Source organism: Cydia pomonella, chromosome 2 (assembly GCF_033807575.1).
Source record: "Cydia pomonella isolate Wapato2018A chromosome 2, ilCydPomo1, whole genome shotgun sequence".
NCBI classification, from domain to species: domain Eukaryota; kingdom Metazoa; phylum Arthropoda; class Insecta; order Lepidoptera; family Tortricidae; genus Cydia; species Cydia pomonella.
The window spans coordinates 21,513,313-21,529,661 of NC_084704.1; the positions used below are offsets into that span (position 1 = coordinate 21,513,313).

General features: G+C 39.1%; 1 protein-coding gene across 2 annotated transcripts; it reads right to left on the reverse strand.

Annotated features, from left to right (window-relative positions):
• Nucleotides 1-5,031: 5,031 nt before the first annotated feature.
• LOC133534631 (WW domain-containing oxidoreductase) lies at nucleotides 5,032-13,988 on the reverse strand. Of its 2 annotated transcripts, none has more exons than XM_061873843.1 (7): nucleotides 13,569-13,987; nucleotides 13,006-13,243; nucleotides 12,660-12,928; nucleotides 12,351-12,530; nucleotides 10,215-10,329; nucleotides 9,343-9,483; nucleotides 5,032-5,748 (listed from the first exon to the last, which is right to left on the reverse strand). In XM_061873843.1, the coding sequence occupies exons 1-7, from the start codon at nucleotides 13,655-13,657 to the stop codon at nucleotides 5,512-5,514; spliced, it is 1,269 nt and encodes a 422-aa protein (XP_061729827.1). In that variant the 5' UTR covers nucleotides 13,658-13,987; the 3' UTR covers nucleotides 5,032-5,511. The 2 variants fall into 2 exon arrangements, with proteins under 2 accessions (XP_061729827.1, XP_061729828.1); XM_061873844.1 differs by lacking the exon at nucleotides 5,032-5,748 and adding an exon at nucleotides 8,724-9,121 and having other exon boundaries at nucleotides 13,569-13,988.
• Nucleotides 13,989-16,349: the final 2,361 nt, after the last annotated feature.

Consider the following 16,349-nt stretch of genomic DNA (forward strand, 5'->3'; position numbering starts at 1 on the left):
ACGTCTACTACTCCGCGTCGAGTAGTGCTTCCACGTGGCGGTAGAAGACACCGTGTCAACCGACCGCATCATCCTTGCCGGAGTGCCCCAAGGGAGCTGCCTCTCGCCCGTGTGTTATGGGCGCTACACCGATGACATCCCGGTCAGCGAGGGCGTTACGCTCGCACTGTACGCCGACGACGCTGCCTACATCGCGTCGTCCATCCACCTAACACACGCAGAGCACAAAGCCCAGTGCGCTCTAGAGGCCCTCCCTTCATGGCTGAAGAAGTGGAGGCTGTCAGTCAACGTGTCGAAGACCCAGGCGATTGCTATATCCCGCAAGGTGCTGATGCCAGCCACCGCGCCTCACACTCCTGGGGCAGGCCATCGAGTGGTCCCCGATGGTGAAATACCTTGGGGTGACCGTAGACCGCCACCTCACCATGACCCCTCACGTCAGGAACGTGATCGCCCAGACGCGTGCCGCACGCATCTTACTTACCCCGGTTCTGAAGTCCCGGCTATCGCTACGCGTGAAGCTAGGCGTGTACAAGACTTACGTCCGAACACGCCTAACATATGCAGCCCCGCGTGGTACGCGCTGGTGGGAAAGTGCAACAGGAAGCGACTGGACGCTCAGCAGTCGCTCACTTTACGCACCATCGCCGAAGCCCCTCGCTATGTGTGGAACGACGTCATAGCCCGAGACCTGAGAGCAGAACCGCTACGGGACTTCGTAGCTCACCTGGCGGGTCGGTTGTTCGAGCGCGCGGACCAGTCGCGCTGGAGCCATCTTCGTGGCATAGCGCCGTACCACGCGCGCCCGCCCGACCACAGGGGTCTGCCGCGCGAGATCGCACCCGTTGATGATCTCTGGCTGGGCCTCCCCCAACGGGGTCCCAGCTGGCTGGCTTGATCTCGCCGATGTGAGAAGAACCCGGACACGACCATTGGGTCTCATCCGAGGCCCCACCACGACGAACATCGATTCATGGCTGGCGGTTTTTGACACCGCTGCAGGGGGCTAACGCCCCGAAGAGCATCGCCAATCCCCTGAAGGGGAATTGAGAAGACGTCCACTGCATATGGGTCATTCGCTCTCCAGAGGTCACCGAGGACACTACCAAACACCTGCAGAAAGAAAAACCTTCAGAAAATGGATACGACACCAGAGGAAGCAGCTCAAGTAGTGGCACTGCTGCTGAACGGACTTCGGCAGTATCAAGTTGCTGCACGCTTAAACATAAGCCGTTTCCGGGTGCGAGGAGTCTTACTGCGGTTCCTGGAGACTGGTGGCTACATCAGGAGGCCTAGATCTGGGAGAAGACGCTGCACCACCGCTAGAGACGACCGGTACATTGTATCGGCCTCTTTGCGAAGCCGCTTCCTGACCGCTGCTGAGCTGCTCTTAGAGCAGCTCGAAGAACTGCAGTAAGCGTCTCCACAATCAGAAGATTGCGGGAGAAGAAACTGTTACCCCGAAGAGCTGGCACGGGCCCCCAATTGAAGCCCGAACAAGCTGTTCTTGTTCCAGTTGTTGCCAGAAGGCAATTTACCCAAGTGCACGAGGATTGGACGTTGCAGCAATGGAGGAATGTGCTCTTCTCCGACGAGACGAGGGTGTGCCTTTACACGAATGACGGACGCAGGAGGGTGTACAGGAGGCAAGGAGAGCGGTTCACACCAGCCTGCACCGAAGAAACTGTCAGCTACGGGGGCGGCATTTCCGTGGACGGCAAAACGGATCTCGTCTGCGTTTCCCGCACTGGTGGTGGTCGCGGTCAGGGATCCTTGACTGCTGGCCGTTACATTATGGAGATCTTGGAAAAACATGTGGTCCCGTACGCTGGGTTTGTTGGTCCTGGCTTCCAATTTATGCACGACAACGCCCGTTGCCACACTGCATTGATTTTGCGGCACTACCTGCGTGAGGTCGGGATCACCGTAATGGAGTGGCCAGCAACGAGCCCCGACCTGAACCCCATCGAGCGTCTCTGGGATGACTTGAAACGACGCACATAGGGGTAACTTCACGATCTACGAGGCCAGCAAAAGTCCATTTATCAAAACAACAAATACCATTGTGATAAGGGCTACCTGATGTAGATGACCCTTTGACGGGTAGATAACAAACCCCCCCACCCCCGTTTGCGCGTTCTGGTCAGTTTCTTATCAGTCGGAATTTGATCGTGTTACTTTACTTCGCGTACATTACTTGTTCTCGGCGCTCTCCAAACAGTAAAACTTTGAAGGTGTGATTTTATGGTGTTGACTGATCAATAGTGAAATAAATCATGGATTCTGAATCAACAGGTTTGTAATTTATGGATTATATAGAAAATACTTTTATTTATTTATTTTTAAGGGTATTTTAAAGCTTAGATGCCGGGCCGTTTTTGTACGTAGTTTTTCGCAAGAAAAAAAACTTCGTTAGTTAAATAGTTATACTTTAGGGGTAGATCGGGCTATGTTTTTTTTTTAAATATGTAGTTTATTGTTTGTCTTGTTAGAAAACCAAAAATTTGGTTCCGCATATTTCCGCCAATGCATAATTTTCATACTTTGAAAATAATTTGTCATATTGCATGAAAATCCACTTTTTCTTCTATTGAGTTTAAATGAAATGTTTATTTGTTTTAGGTTCACCAAACACGTCAGGAATGAGAATCGTGACTAGGACACATATGTTTGATCTCTTGAAAAATGAAAATTTACCTACTTTGGATGAAAAACTGTGTTCCTTGAAAGATCGACTTTTGTCTGGTGAAGGCTGAGAATTGAGATATTAAAAGAAATTTTGCCTATTTTAAGTCAGAAATGAAAAATAGATGGTGTAAAGCACAGTATAAAGAAGACAGATTTATAAAAAACAATCACACTTGGCTGCAAAACTGAAACTGGTTTGCTAGTAGATATGCCAAAGGCGAATTTCGGCAACACAAGCCGAAGATTTTTTGAGGACCCTAAAGTGGCATCAGATATCACAGGAATAAGTTACGAGCTTATATACCGATTAAAAGTCATTTTAGAGACTATCTCAAGTGGCCACAAAATCGACCCAGAAAAATACGATCATTACGCAAAAGCAACTGCTGAATTATGTTAGTTTATACGGGTGGCATCCCATGACCCCCACGATGCATAAAATTCTTGTGCATGGCGCAGTAATTATAAAAAATGCGTTATTACCAATCGGGCAGCTGACAGAAGAAGCCGCAGAAGCGCGCAACAAGCACTTCCGGTCTTATCGTTTAGACTTCGCAAGGAAGTTCTCAAGAGAAAGCTGTAACAGAGACATCTTCAACCGGCTTCTCTTGAGTTCGGACCCTTTGATGAGCTGTAGGCGAAAAATTAAAAAAAGGGGGCACAGTACTTTCCTGCCAGAGACATTAGGAATGCTGTTGTCTGCTGATCCAAACCCAGAGTGCTCTTCAGGAAGTGAAGAAGAAAACATTGCGAGTGTTTAATTGACCATTTAAAATAATAAATAATGATAAACCTTATTGTTCTGTTTTATATATGTAGTCAGCATCAAAAGTAGCGGATCAAATAACGTTTCATAAGTATCTACCATTCTGTAACAGCTTAACAAAAAGTGATGTCTTTAATATAGAATAACTAAGACTGTAAAAGATATACTTTTGAGTGCGAATTTTAGAAATTTATCTCTATTTCGAAAAAAAATCCGGAATGTCAGATACTTTTGGCGCCTTGTTTCATCCGCTACTTTTGATGCTGACTGTACCTATACAAATAGCTAATTCCCATCTTGTATCAACGTAAAATTTGTATAGAAGTGCTCAATTATGATAAAGAACTACTTAAAAAATATATTTTTTGTAACAAAAACAGTTGTTTTGACTTCGTAACATGTTTTATTACACCTGAAAATACAAAAATAATTTTGGCCGCGTAGATCGTGAATTTACCCCTATGTGCGACGTGTTCGATCGCGGGATCCTGCTCCAGCCACTATCGACGAGCTGGAAGCCGCAGTTATTGAGAAGTGGAACAACATTCCTCAAGAACGGATCGTAACACTCATCACGTCCATGACTGATCGCCTGGAAGCTACGCGGAGGGCCAGGGGAGGAAACACTAGGTTTTAAGTTTAGTTTTAAGTTATTTTTTTCTTTTTGTTCCTGTAAATTTTCTTTTTTTATGGAAAATGTCATGAATTTTATGGCATTTTCCGATATAAGGTTAAATTACCTTTCAAATAAGGCCACATAGTCATACTTTTCCTTACATAATATAACGGTTAATACCGCTTGAACGCAAACTATTGCGATGTGCGATTTTTTTGACGCCGAGTGTATTATTGCGCTCAACGTGGCAAAAATGTAGACTTCCCTGAGTTCAAATTTAACTGTCGATTATAACAATAGTACATTGTGCAACGACGGGGGTAAGTGAAACTTTGGATACGAGGGTGGTAATTTTCGACAGCCGCAGGCTGGAGGAAATTAGAGACCCGAGTCGGCAATATTCTTACCCCCGGAGTTACCCACAGTGTTTTTCATCACACTTGCAAAGAACTACATATTTAAAAGAAAACTAAATTTTAAGCAAAATAATTCTTAAATACGGTGACATATCAAACATTCGTCCGCCATTTTTTAATTTTTTGGCAGGTGAGGCATTGAAGGCACAGACCTATTTGGCATTCAGCCACGATTGAAAATTATGTAAAAAATATTTTAATCAGCTGTTAAATTAATCAAATTAAATAATTTGAGCATAAACAAAAATATTAAATTATAAATGTCAGTATTTTAAAAGTAAAACTCATTTATGCTACTTGGTTTGTATGAATAAGTGACATAATTAGAAAAAAGCTATAGCTCCCACGGGAACAAAATAGGCCTTTGTCCTTCAGCACACCTGCATGAAATAAGATCTTTTTCGCGCAAGTGTGATGAAAATGTTCTTAAAGCCGATACGATAGGCAATTGCTATTGTCGCGCACATAACAATTAAGTAGTACACCCTTAGGTCAGACGTTCGGGGGTTTGGTTTATAACTAAAGGTAGAAACAATCAAACACAATTTACAGTAAGTATAATTATTGTAAAAGGTAGTATTCATTTACTGAACTTTATTTTAAATACAGTATTTATTTTAGCACCTTTTCCCTTCTAAATATCAGTATTTTTTCTATATACTAAGTCGGTGGCAAACAAGCATACGGCCCGCCTGATGGTAAGCAGTCTCCATAGCCTATGTACGCCTGCAACTCCAGAGGAGTCACATGCGCGTTGCCGACCCTAACACCCCGCACCCTCGTTGAAATTAAATGCAAAAAAAACTTACTTCTTAGTCTAGTTTTAGACCACTCTCTAGAACAGTAAAAAAGGGATATACACATACTATTTACATAACCAGTTCCTCACCGAAGAGTATAACGACTATTACGACTATCGTGCTACAAGATACAATATTAACATGATGTACTGTAAGTATATAAATCATACGTTCGATATCGTACATCATCATGGTTCTTTATTTTATACACTTTGTAAACGGATCTTAAGCCTGAACACTACTGCTAGGTGGACAATATTTCTGCAAATATTTCTGAAGGCCATCGGGGCCTACGCGCTGTTCTATCATTCTTAGCGATAAAGCGAAGATTTCATTCGCTATATCCTTGTCCCTGCATAAAGCGGACTCCTCACAATAAAAGCAGTTGTTGAAATACAGGCCCGTGACGCCTTCGAGCTCCGCCGCCGTGGCTACGTACACAGTCGTGGCGGCTGCTTGTTGCTGGAAGGAAACATACATAGGTATATATATATATATATGTATATAGCTATTGGTGTAGACGGTTGGGTAATGGGTATATACCTAGTTGGTTACTAAATTATGTTACGGCAATAATCTTTATCTACATAAAATATACGAACGAAAGTTGAATAAACTATATATTAAAATGAAATACACAAAATCAGGAATTACATATGACAATATCATTCAAAATGGCCTCCTCTGGCTTTGACACAGGCCCTCAAACGACGAGGCCAGTCATTAATCAAATAAGAAATCAAAACACTATAATTAAAAATCCTCAGATCATCGCTAACACATTCAATGATTACTTTAGCTCTGTAGGCCAAAGCACGGACACAAATCAGCCCCGTGGTCGCCCTTGTCCTTCCCCATCCATCAAATCAATGTTCCTTCAGCCCGTCACTGAATTAGAAGTACAAAGAGTTATAAAGAACCTACCAAACAAATGCACTTGCGGCTTTGACGAAATACCCCCAACTCTAATAAAGGCATGTAATGACGAACCAACACCACCGATCACATTATAAATCAACCAGTCCTTCCATGAATGTTGCTTTCCTGACAAATTAAAAATAGCAGCTATAAAACCAGTTTTAAAAAAGGGCGGAGAACAACATAATATTGCCGACTACAGACCAATCGCTCTTCTACCCACAATCTCAAAAATATTTGAAAGATGCATGGCTGACCGAATTTATAACTTTCTAGAAAAGTTCAACTTATTAGAAGAGAACCAATTTGCCTTTCGCCAAAATCGATCAACCACCTTAGCAGTCTACACATTTATCCAAGGAATACTGGAACACCTTAAAACTAAAAACTACGCTATTGGTCTTTTGTTGGACATGTCCAAAGCCTACGACAGAGTTTCTCACCCAATATTACTCACCAAACTGTATGAAATCGGGATTCGTGGCGATGCTCATAATTGGTTAAAATCATATCTTAACAATAGGCAACAGTTCGTACTAATAGACCATCACTATAAAGATTCCGACAAACTAATAAAACAGCAATCTAAATGGCACACCATCAATAGTTCTATCCCCCAAGGTAGCGTATTAGGATGTTTGCTGTTCCTAATATATATAAACGATCTTCCTAAAATAACCAACCACAAATGTATCATATTTGCTGACGACGTGACCCTCCTGTTTAGACATGACAACGACTCCAATGACTACTCCTACATTAAGGAAACTTACACAAATATCACAGACTGGTTACAGGAACACAATTTAATAATTAATACAAATAAAACAAAGATAATACAATTCAGACCCTATCAGAAAAAGCCTACCGATTTAACACCGCTGTTGCAGGATCTAAAAATAAATGAAGACACAGAATGCACTTTATTAGGAATAACTATTGACACTCATATCAACTGGACAAAACATATATCAAAAGTAAAATCAAAACTATCTACTTTCCTTTTTGCCCTGAGCATTCTAAAGTCAAACACTCATACTGAGTGCGCGTTGTCCGCATATCACTCTTACGCTCAAGCTTGGTTACGTTACGGTATTATGTTATGGGGTCATAGCAGTGACGCTCATGATCTCTTTATAGCCCAAAAAAAATGTGTCCGCATACTAACTAATATACAACAAACCGACAGTTGCAAGAAACATTAGGCTTGAGTCGGTCAGGACCGAAGAACTAAAAGGAATGAAATCCCACCACAGACCGAAAGGAACTAGTTCATCTTAAGCGCTCTTAATCGGTCTCGGTCCTTTAGTTCAGTAGTCGGTATGTCAGCGGGCCTACCGCGAACCACGTTCGACGGGTGGCCTCCCTGTCACACTTACGTACGAATTTACAAGTGGGACAGAGAGGCAACACGTCGAACGTGGTTCGCCCTCAGTACCAAGTAACAAATCGGTCGGGAGCGAATGATCGGAATGAGTCAAGGTCAAGAAATTCGCTCTCTCACGCTCTCGCTCTGTTTATTTGCGAGCGAGAGCAAGATATAACCTAGTCATACTCATTCAGATCTCGAGATTTGCTCCTGAACTAAAGGAACTAAAGGACCTAAAAGAGCGAACTAGTTCGTTTGACCGATTGACCGAGATCGGAGCGCTCTTTTTAAAGACCGAGCGGGCACAACTCTAAGAAACATTTCACCAAACTCCAAATTTTGACTCTCCCCTCTCTCTACATTCTAGAAATTTCAACTTTTGTCCGAAAGAATATAAAATTATTTGAATATTGTAAAAGTGCACGTCGAAATAATAAGCTCTCACCCCCGGAACCAATTTTAGATATCTACAAAAAAGGCCCTTATTTCAGGGCCATCCAGGTTTACAACAAACTGCCCAACAAAATTAGAAACATAGAAAATTTAAAGTCATTCATATCAAATTTAAAATTATTTTTAATGGAGAAGGCATACTATTCCGTCCAAGAGTTCATGGAAGATAACTTTATTTTGTAATTACTAATGATATTCCCTTATTGCATATTATATATCCCTAATTAACACCTTGTGTACTGAAATGTTAATTTAGGTACGACTATTTAATTCTTAGTTAATTCTTTAATAAGTTTAGACAATGTTGTTTATATTTAATTAAGAACATATTACATGATAGAAACTAGAATACCTAGATGTAAGATTATTTGCAATGCCCTAACAGGGTGCCATGTGTTTTCACACTCTAATATAACATCTATTATGTACCATGGTTTCGCAATAAAGATTTCTATTTCTATTTCTAATAGCGGCACGCACGATTGTCACGTCTAATTCCGTCACTGTCTTAACTATGGCCCGCTTGAGGGAGTCAAGATTTTTGTGGGGTTTAGCACAGGCTTTCTCCTCAATAACCTGCCATATGGCATAATCCAGGGGGTTAAGGTCCGGGCTGGAGGACGGCCAGTCTTCGTGGGCAATAAAGTCAATTTTGTTCCTTCGAAACCAGGCTAGAGTTGTTTTTGCCTTATGTGCAGGAGCTGAGTCCTGTTGAAAGACCCATGGCTGGTTTTGAAATAGGGTGTGGCTTAACACAGAGAGAGTCGACGAAAAGTTCACAAAATTGCAAATTGAGGGAAACTGCTCCCATTTGTGTATGGGGAACGAAAATGTTCATTTTCAAAACAAATACTCCTTTTATTTTTTGTGAAATGTAATGAGGATGTAATCTTGTAGATTACATCCTCATTACATTTTCCATTTTGCGCGGTCCTAAGCGGCTACTTCCGGTTCTTTCCAGTTTCCAGCCGAGTCCAGTTGTAAAATATTCCTGATATTTCCTGGATTTTATTTTGAATTTGCGCATGTATGCCCTTATTATGGGCGCCTCTTGTAGGTACAGTTAAAGAATGCCTTGAATGGTCGGTCGAAGTCCTACAAATAATGTCAAATTCTTTTTTTTATTATGGATGGATGCTTAAAGGCCATGATGCTTAAGGGTCCCCAGCAAGCTCGGTTCTCCATACAAGCCTATAGCCTTATTGAGCTTACTGTGGGACTTATTAGTCAATTTGTGTAATAATGTCCTATAATATTTATTTATTTATTTTACTTAAGACTGTCTATACTTTGAAATAAAATGAGCAAACATTTACCCAAGACTTGGTGAAAGGTCGGACAAACATGAACGCTAGCCTGTATAACCACCAAGACTTGCTCAGGTTTGTGTAGACCATGTTGCCCGGGTGCAGTGAGTTCACGCAAATACCTTTACCTTTCCATTCCTCGCTCAGGATCTGAAAATAATTGTTCCATTTGTAAGTGTCATCTTATAATAATGGTTTTTAAAATCAGCATAAACTATAAAAACAAATAGCATTTTTTATAATATTGATAATGCTCTTGTCCACTTCATTCGATCAAAGAGATATAGTCTGTCAAGCCATTTCTGTCAGTAGAAATTTAAAATATGTAGGCGCGAAGGGTTATCGTCGCATAGAAAATTCTAATTTCGCGCCTTTTTTTACTGACAATGTTGTTTGGCCGGCTATAGATATATTTTTGACACGTGTATCATGTCTTTTTTTTGTCTGTAAGAACTTTGTTGATGTATTGGAACTACAAAAGAACATCCAGACATGATAATCAAATTGAAAATTTAATCAGAAATAAAATTGGCGTTCACAATTTCATAGGGGAATCGGCGAGCCAATGTCCTTCAATTTAATTTTTGCGTTCACACCACCTGATTAAATTGACTATTTAATTAGATTGGGCGAAAAATTGTCCCTTCTTGGCAAATTTTTATGCTTTCTTCCATAAGGAACCTTATTAAAAAATACACAAAACTAATCTTATTTATAAATAGTGATTTCTTCCAGAAAACATTTGGGTACCTAGTTATTTAACTTCGGTTTAAGATTCTAATAGCCAGATGATTGTAGTACATATTTATGGTCTAGACCAGGATATGTGAACCCAGTTTATTTATAGAATTATATTTGAATTTTATTATAACTACACTTGCCTTAGCGGTTATAACGTTGAAGAGTTTAGAATTGTTGTAAGCCATCATTGCACTGTACTGGTCCTTAGACATCGAAAGGCTTTGTTGCGCAAACAGGTTCTTAAGGCTGGCAAAACTGAAAAATAAGATAACCAAATATCTACTAATATAGGGAAAGTTTGTGCAACATCAAATAATATTTTTGTAAATAATTGCACCAAAAAAAAAAAAAATTAAAACAGTGGCAAAACATTACAGTTGGCTGCACTCTGCACTGCGGAGTTGCAAAGTGGAGTGTTTGCTTGCCATTGGGAGGGCTATACTCTTTATTGCAACCCTTCTGGTATAATAAACTTCAGGTGTTCTACTTACTGTATTTTAGAAATATGTAACTATAGGCTAAGAAATAAAATTCAATATAATTTTGTAAATAGTTTCAGCTTTATATTTGCTGTGTAAGTTATTTTTTTATTCAAGGTAACAAGACAATGACATCATACATTATTTTTGGCCTTGTCATTTCATTAGTATACTATAAATAAAAGGTACCTAAACAAGTAAATTTTATTTCTGTTAATCTAATTTAATTTAGTTTTAAATAATTGTTATTTAATTGATTTATTTATTAAGTTGAAATTGATTGTATGGGCCCGCAATTTTTTTTACAATAAAAACCTTAACCAAAAGTAGTTGTACATGGATGTGATTTTTATTATTTGCTTTGCCAGTTTTAAAGCTTTTATAATTGATTTGCTATTCATTCGTAGTGGCAAAATACGTAAGACGTAATCTAACGCAATTTCTGACTCGCGGCAACGCACGCGGTGCGAGTTCCAGAAGGCAAAATGAACTTTATCCTCCTAAAACGCAACTTGCCAAGTCTAGAAAGTGTATGCATATGGTAGGGCCTAAAGTATATAATAAAATACCACTGGAGTTAAAACAAGCGGCGAGCGACGAAAATTTCAATAAAAAACTTAAATCTAAATTAGTGTCTGATGCATACTATTCCATCAATACTTTTTTCGAAACCTAACACTGTACCAAGTGAGTAAAACTATAAATATATATATATATATATATATATAAACTGGTTTGCTATCTCAGCCTTGCCTCTCAACTATAAGTTTTATTATTATTATTAAAGCCTTTATTATACGAACTGTTGGCAGTCTATTTAACAATTCCTTATTATATTAACAATTCCTATGAACATGTTCGTAAGGTCTTTTGACCTAGGCCTCTTCCGAATCGCCTTTTTCTATTATATTTAGGTATTTGTCCAGCATTTTCTTCCATTTTTGTCTATCTATTGCCATTCCTTTCCAGTTTTTTCCTATTGTTTCTTTGAGGTCTTTTTCCCATCTTGTTTTTGGTTTGCCCTTTTTTCTTTTGCCAACTTTTGGATTCCAATTCGTAGCTATTTTTGTCCATCTGTTATTTTTCATTCTGGCTATGTGCCCTGCCCAATTGTATTTTTGCTTTAAAATATGTACTGCCGCGTCTCTAAATTTAGTTCTCCTTCTTATCTCTATGTTTCTAACTCTGTTAGTTAATTTTATGTTAAGGACACTTCTCTCTATTGACCGTTGACATACTTGAATTTGTTTGATCAGATCTCCTGTGAGTGACCATGTTTGACTGCCATATGTAAGACAGGGTAGTATGCATGAATCAAAGGCTAGTTTTTTGAGTTTCATTGGTATTTTATTCTTGAATATATCCTTCATAGACCAATATTTCTTCCATGTCTGTCCAATTCTTCTTGCTATTTCTTTATTTGTGCAGTCTGTGAAAGATACTTGTTTCCCAAGGTAGATATACTCTGTGACATATTCCAATGATGTATTTGTATAGTCACTTTTTTTGAGTTAGTCATAACTTTAGTTTTTTCTTCGTTCATTTCTAAACCTACTTGTTGGCTCTGTGCATTTAGTTCTTGCAGTAGTGTCCTGAGCTCGGTTGCACTGTGGGCTAATATCACCAGGTCATCAGCAAAACGGAGATTCGATAAATATTTGTTGTTGATATTATAATATGGTATAAGTATGCAACATAAATTATAAGACTTAGCTATAAGCACAATGTACCTGACATGTAAAATTTTATTTTATCAATAAAGTAAAAAAAAATTGACTTTATTTTCAAATTGCTTACCGATGGGACTCAGAAGAAACAAAAATCACCTTAGAGCCCTTTCTAAGTAGTGGTTCCAATAAGATGGCCAGATATAGATGGCTGAGATGGTTCACCTGGAATGTTGTCTCATAGTTGTCTTCAGTCTCTGTGAATGGGATACCAAATACTCCAGCATTCAGTATCAGCATATCAAGATGACTGAAAAGTAATATTGTATAATGCATAATTTGAATTGTGACAAACAATAGGAAGTAATATATTTAAAAAAAAACCTTGGTTTTGGATCTCTAACTCTACTCTAACTCTTCATAAAATAGAAAATCTTACTCTGAAAATAATGTCTTCACCATCATTGCACACTTTTTCACACTTTGTAAGGATGTCAAATCAAGTTGAATGGCTTTTAAATTTTCTTCAACAGCATTAGTCTCTTTCACAATGTTTTCTATGGCTGTTTGGGTGGTTTCCATATTCCGATTGGCCAGTAAAATCTTGCATCCATGTCGTGCAAGAGACTTTGCCGTTTCATAACCAATGCCCGTGTTGCAGCCAGTTATCATGGCATACATTCCAGATAAATCTACACCATGTAAAATCTGGTAAGAAAGATAAAAAAATAATAATACCTAACCTTGGCAAATAGTGAAGTTTACCATTTATCATAATAACTTACTTGAAATGCAGTTGAAGATGCATCAAACCTCTGCCGAAAATCATGCACATGTTTTTTCTCTTCCTTAGCAAAAGCTAGTCGGGGATCCACATAAGTCTTATGACCAGTTTCCTGCTGAACATATAAAGTCTTCCCCTCTTCATCTACAGTTTTCGACCAACCAAAGGGAAATTCTTTCGGTATAACTTTCTTACGGCCTGTACGTGGATGGGTCCATTGAGTCTTGGATATGCATGTGCTAGATATAACATTTCATTTTGTTACCCAGAAAAACAAAAAAGTGTTAGGAAGAATGAACCAGAAAAAGGAAATAATGTTCAACTTCCTGATATTTGACATTAATAATATTCACATATTTAATTAAAATAACATACTGAGTAAGTTTTTCGTTATCTTCATTTAAGCAATTGATTGAAATGAGTACTTTGAATTTCCAGTTCCAACTAGAATACCAACTGGAATAAGTAGAATATAAAATCTGCTTGGTTTGTTACCTGTACGAATAATGATTGAACTCATCTGCTCAACATTCGATAAAAATACAATCAAGACAAGAAACTTACTTTACAAAGTAAACACTTCCATCTTCGGTGGATTTTTCCTCCCAACCTGGAGGCAATTCATCTTCACTGTCTGAATCCAAATTATGCATCGTATGTATTATTTATATTATAATCTTATTTTTAGACTCTTATTTGTATCATTGACTATCTCTGCTGTGACTGTTATGCACGTCGATGTCGTTTGGTGTGTGCACAGAACTATAATATGAACCAGAACGACTGTCAAACTTCAAAAGTATGGAGTGTGGAATTAAAAGGAGTGAAATCTCTTATGGTCGAACTGTTGTTTGCAAAAGTGTCCAGCCAAATCTCTCCAGAGTAGCGCTAGAGTAGCTAAGAACCTAGGCGTTATTAACGGAGTGAAGTGCGCTGTCTATGATTAGATTTTGTTTTCAAGTATTCTAGGTATTGTAGCGCCACCTTATATTTAAGGTTGACCCGGGTATGTCCTTAAACTACGTCCAAAAGAGAGGTATGGGCAATGTGAATGTCATCTCGCCTTGTGTGGTAGGGCACAGCACAGCAGATGTCATTCCAGATCTAGAGCAGAGCCCAACTGGGGAAGTACCTCCACCCACGTAGTGATTATATGCTCTTTGCCTCCACCTTACAGAAAACCGCAGCCAAATAACACTTGACCCTACTCATAGTGTTGTGTTCCTGCCGGTGAGAAAGGTTGCCAGAGCTATTTTATCTTGTAGCACGATAGTCGTAATAGTCGTTATACTCTTCGGTGAGGAACTGGTTATGTAAATAGTATGTGTATATCCCTTTTTAGGGTTCCGTAGTCAACTAGGAACCCTTATAGCCATTCGCCATGTCCGTCTGTCTGTCTGTCTGTCTGTCTGTCTGTCTGTCCGAGGCTTTGCTCCGTGGTCGTTAGTGCTAGAAAGCTGAAATTCGGCATGGATATATAAATCAATAAAGTCGACAAAGTCGTACAATAAAATCTAAAAATTTAATTTTTTTGAGGGTACCTCCCCTACACGTAAAGTGGGGATGAATTTTTTTTTCTGATTCAACCCTACAGTGTGGGGTATCGTTGGAAAGGGCAAAACTAATAGGGGTCTTCAACAAACATTTTTTGATAAATTGAATATATTCGGAGATAATCGCTCCGAAAGAAAAAAAAAAATGTGTCCCCCCCCCCTCTAACTTTTGAACCATAGGTCCAAAAAATATGAAATAAATCGTGGAAGTAGAGCTTAAGAAAGACTTTAAATGAAAACTATAGCGGACATGATCAGTTTAGCTGTTTTTGAGTTATTGCAAAAAGGTTCCCCTTCATAGTAAAAAGACTTTAATTAGGTACTGATTATGCAAATTTGCCTATTTGTTTAACTCGCGTTTCATCCCTTGGTTAACCATTTACTATACTTTAAGCTCCAGTTTAGCTTATTGTGACGGAAGAGTAACTACGGAACCCTACACTGAGCATGGCCCGACATGCTCTTGGCCGGTTTATTATTTACTGTTCTAGAGAGTGGTTTAAAACTAGACTAAGAAGTAAGTTTTTTTGCATTTAATTTCAACGAGGGTGCGGGGTGTTAGGGTCGGCAACGCGCATGTAACTCCTCTGGAGTTGCAGGTGTACATAGGCTACGGAGACTGCTTACCATCAGGCAGGCCGTATGCTTGTTTGCCACCGACGTAGTATAAAAAAAAAAGGTTTTTTAACAGCGATTGATAATAAACATAGATGACGAACTAGCTCTGCAAAATGACCCCACACACATTGTGCCGAAGCGGGCGGGGCGTCAACTTTGTGCCGCGGAGCTATTTAGTTCGCAAATGGCGGCCCGTTGTCACAGTCATAGCAAGAAGTATTCAAATTATATCTTTAACAAAAGAAATATGCCTTATTGTGCGGATAAATGATATGCTAGTCGTTCCAACAAACACTGGAAAAAATATGGGATTACTTTTCACGTATAGTTTAGCTAGGATCATATTATTTTGATTTCTCTTGCTCACAACAGGCTTTATATGGGGATGATGTTATGCATTTTAAACAACCATTGATATTAAGAAACTTTCATTATAAAATTTGTTCAGGTTGTTGTTTTAGTATTTTTATGTGATAGTAAATTCGAATCGCCGTTGTAGGTGGAGGTTTTTTATATGTACTTTCTTATTATCTATCTCGCTGCTATTTATAACTTTTCGTTAAGTTCGCGGACGGCTAGACCGATTTGGCTAATTTTGGTATTGGTATATTTGTAGGTCCAGGGACGGTTTGAACAGTGAAAAAATATGGAAAGAATGCGAGGAAAATAGTAACAACAATAATGATATTTTCCCATATAAACTGTTCCTATAACGACGTGTTCAATACGAATTTCTGCATGTTTGCTCTGATCAAGATGAAAATCGATATCTGAGGAGCCTAGAGGACCTTGATAATTAATATGAGGTCAAAAATGAAACAAACGCCCGCCATCTTGGATTTCTGCATGTTGGCTCTGATCGAGATGAAAATCGATATCAGGATCCGAGCGACCCTTCATTATGATTCTGAGGTCAAATTTGGGCAAAAACGTCCGACATCTTATCCGTGTTTGCTTTTATATGATGAATTGATGAATGATGATCATGATAAGCGCAAAAATATAAATATAAATATTCAAGATGTCTGGCGTTTTATTCAAGATGGAGGGCTCTTTTGCCAAATATGACTTCAGAATCATAATAAAGGGCAGCTTGGATCCTCAGATATCGGTTTTCATCTTGATCAGAGCAAAACCCAAAATCCCAAATGCCAGCTGTAATTTTCCAATTTTG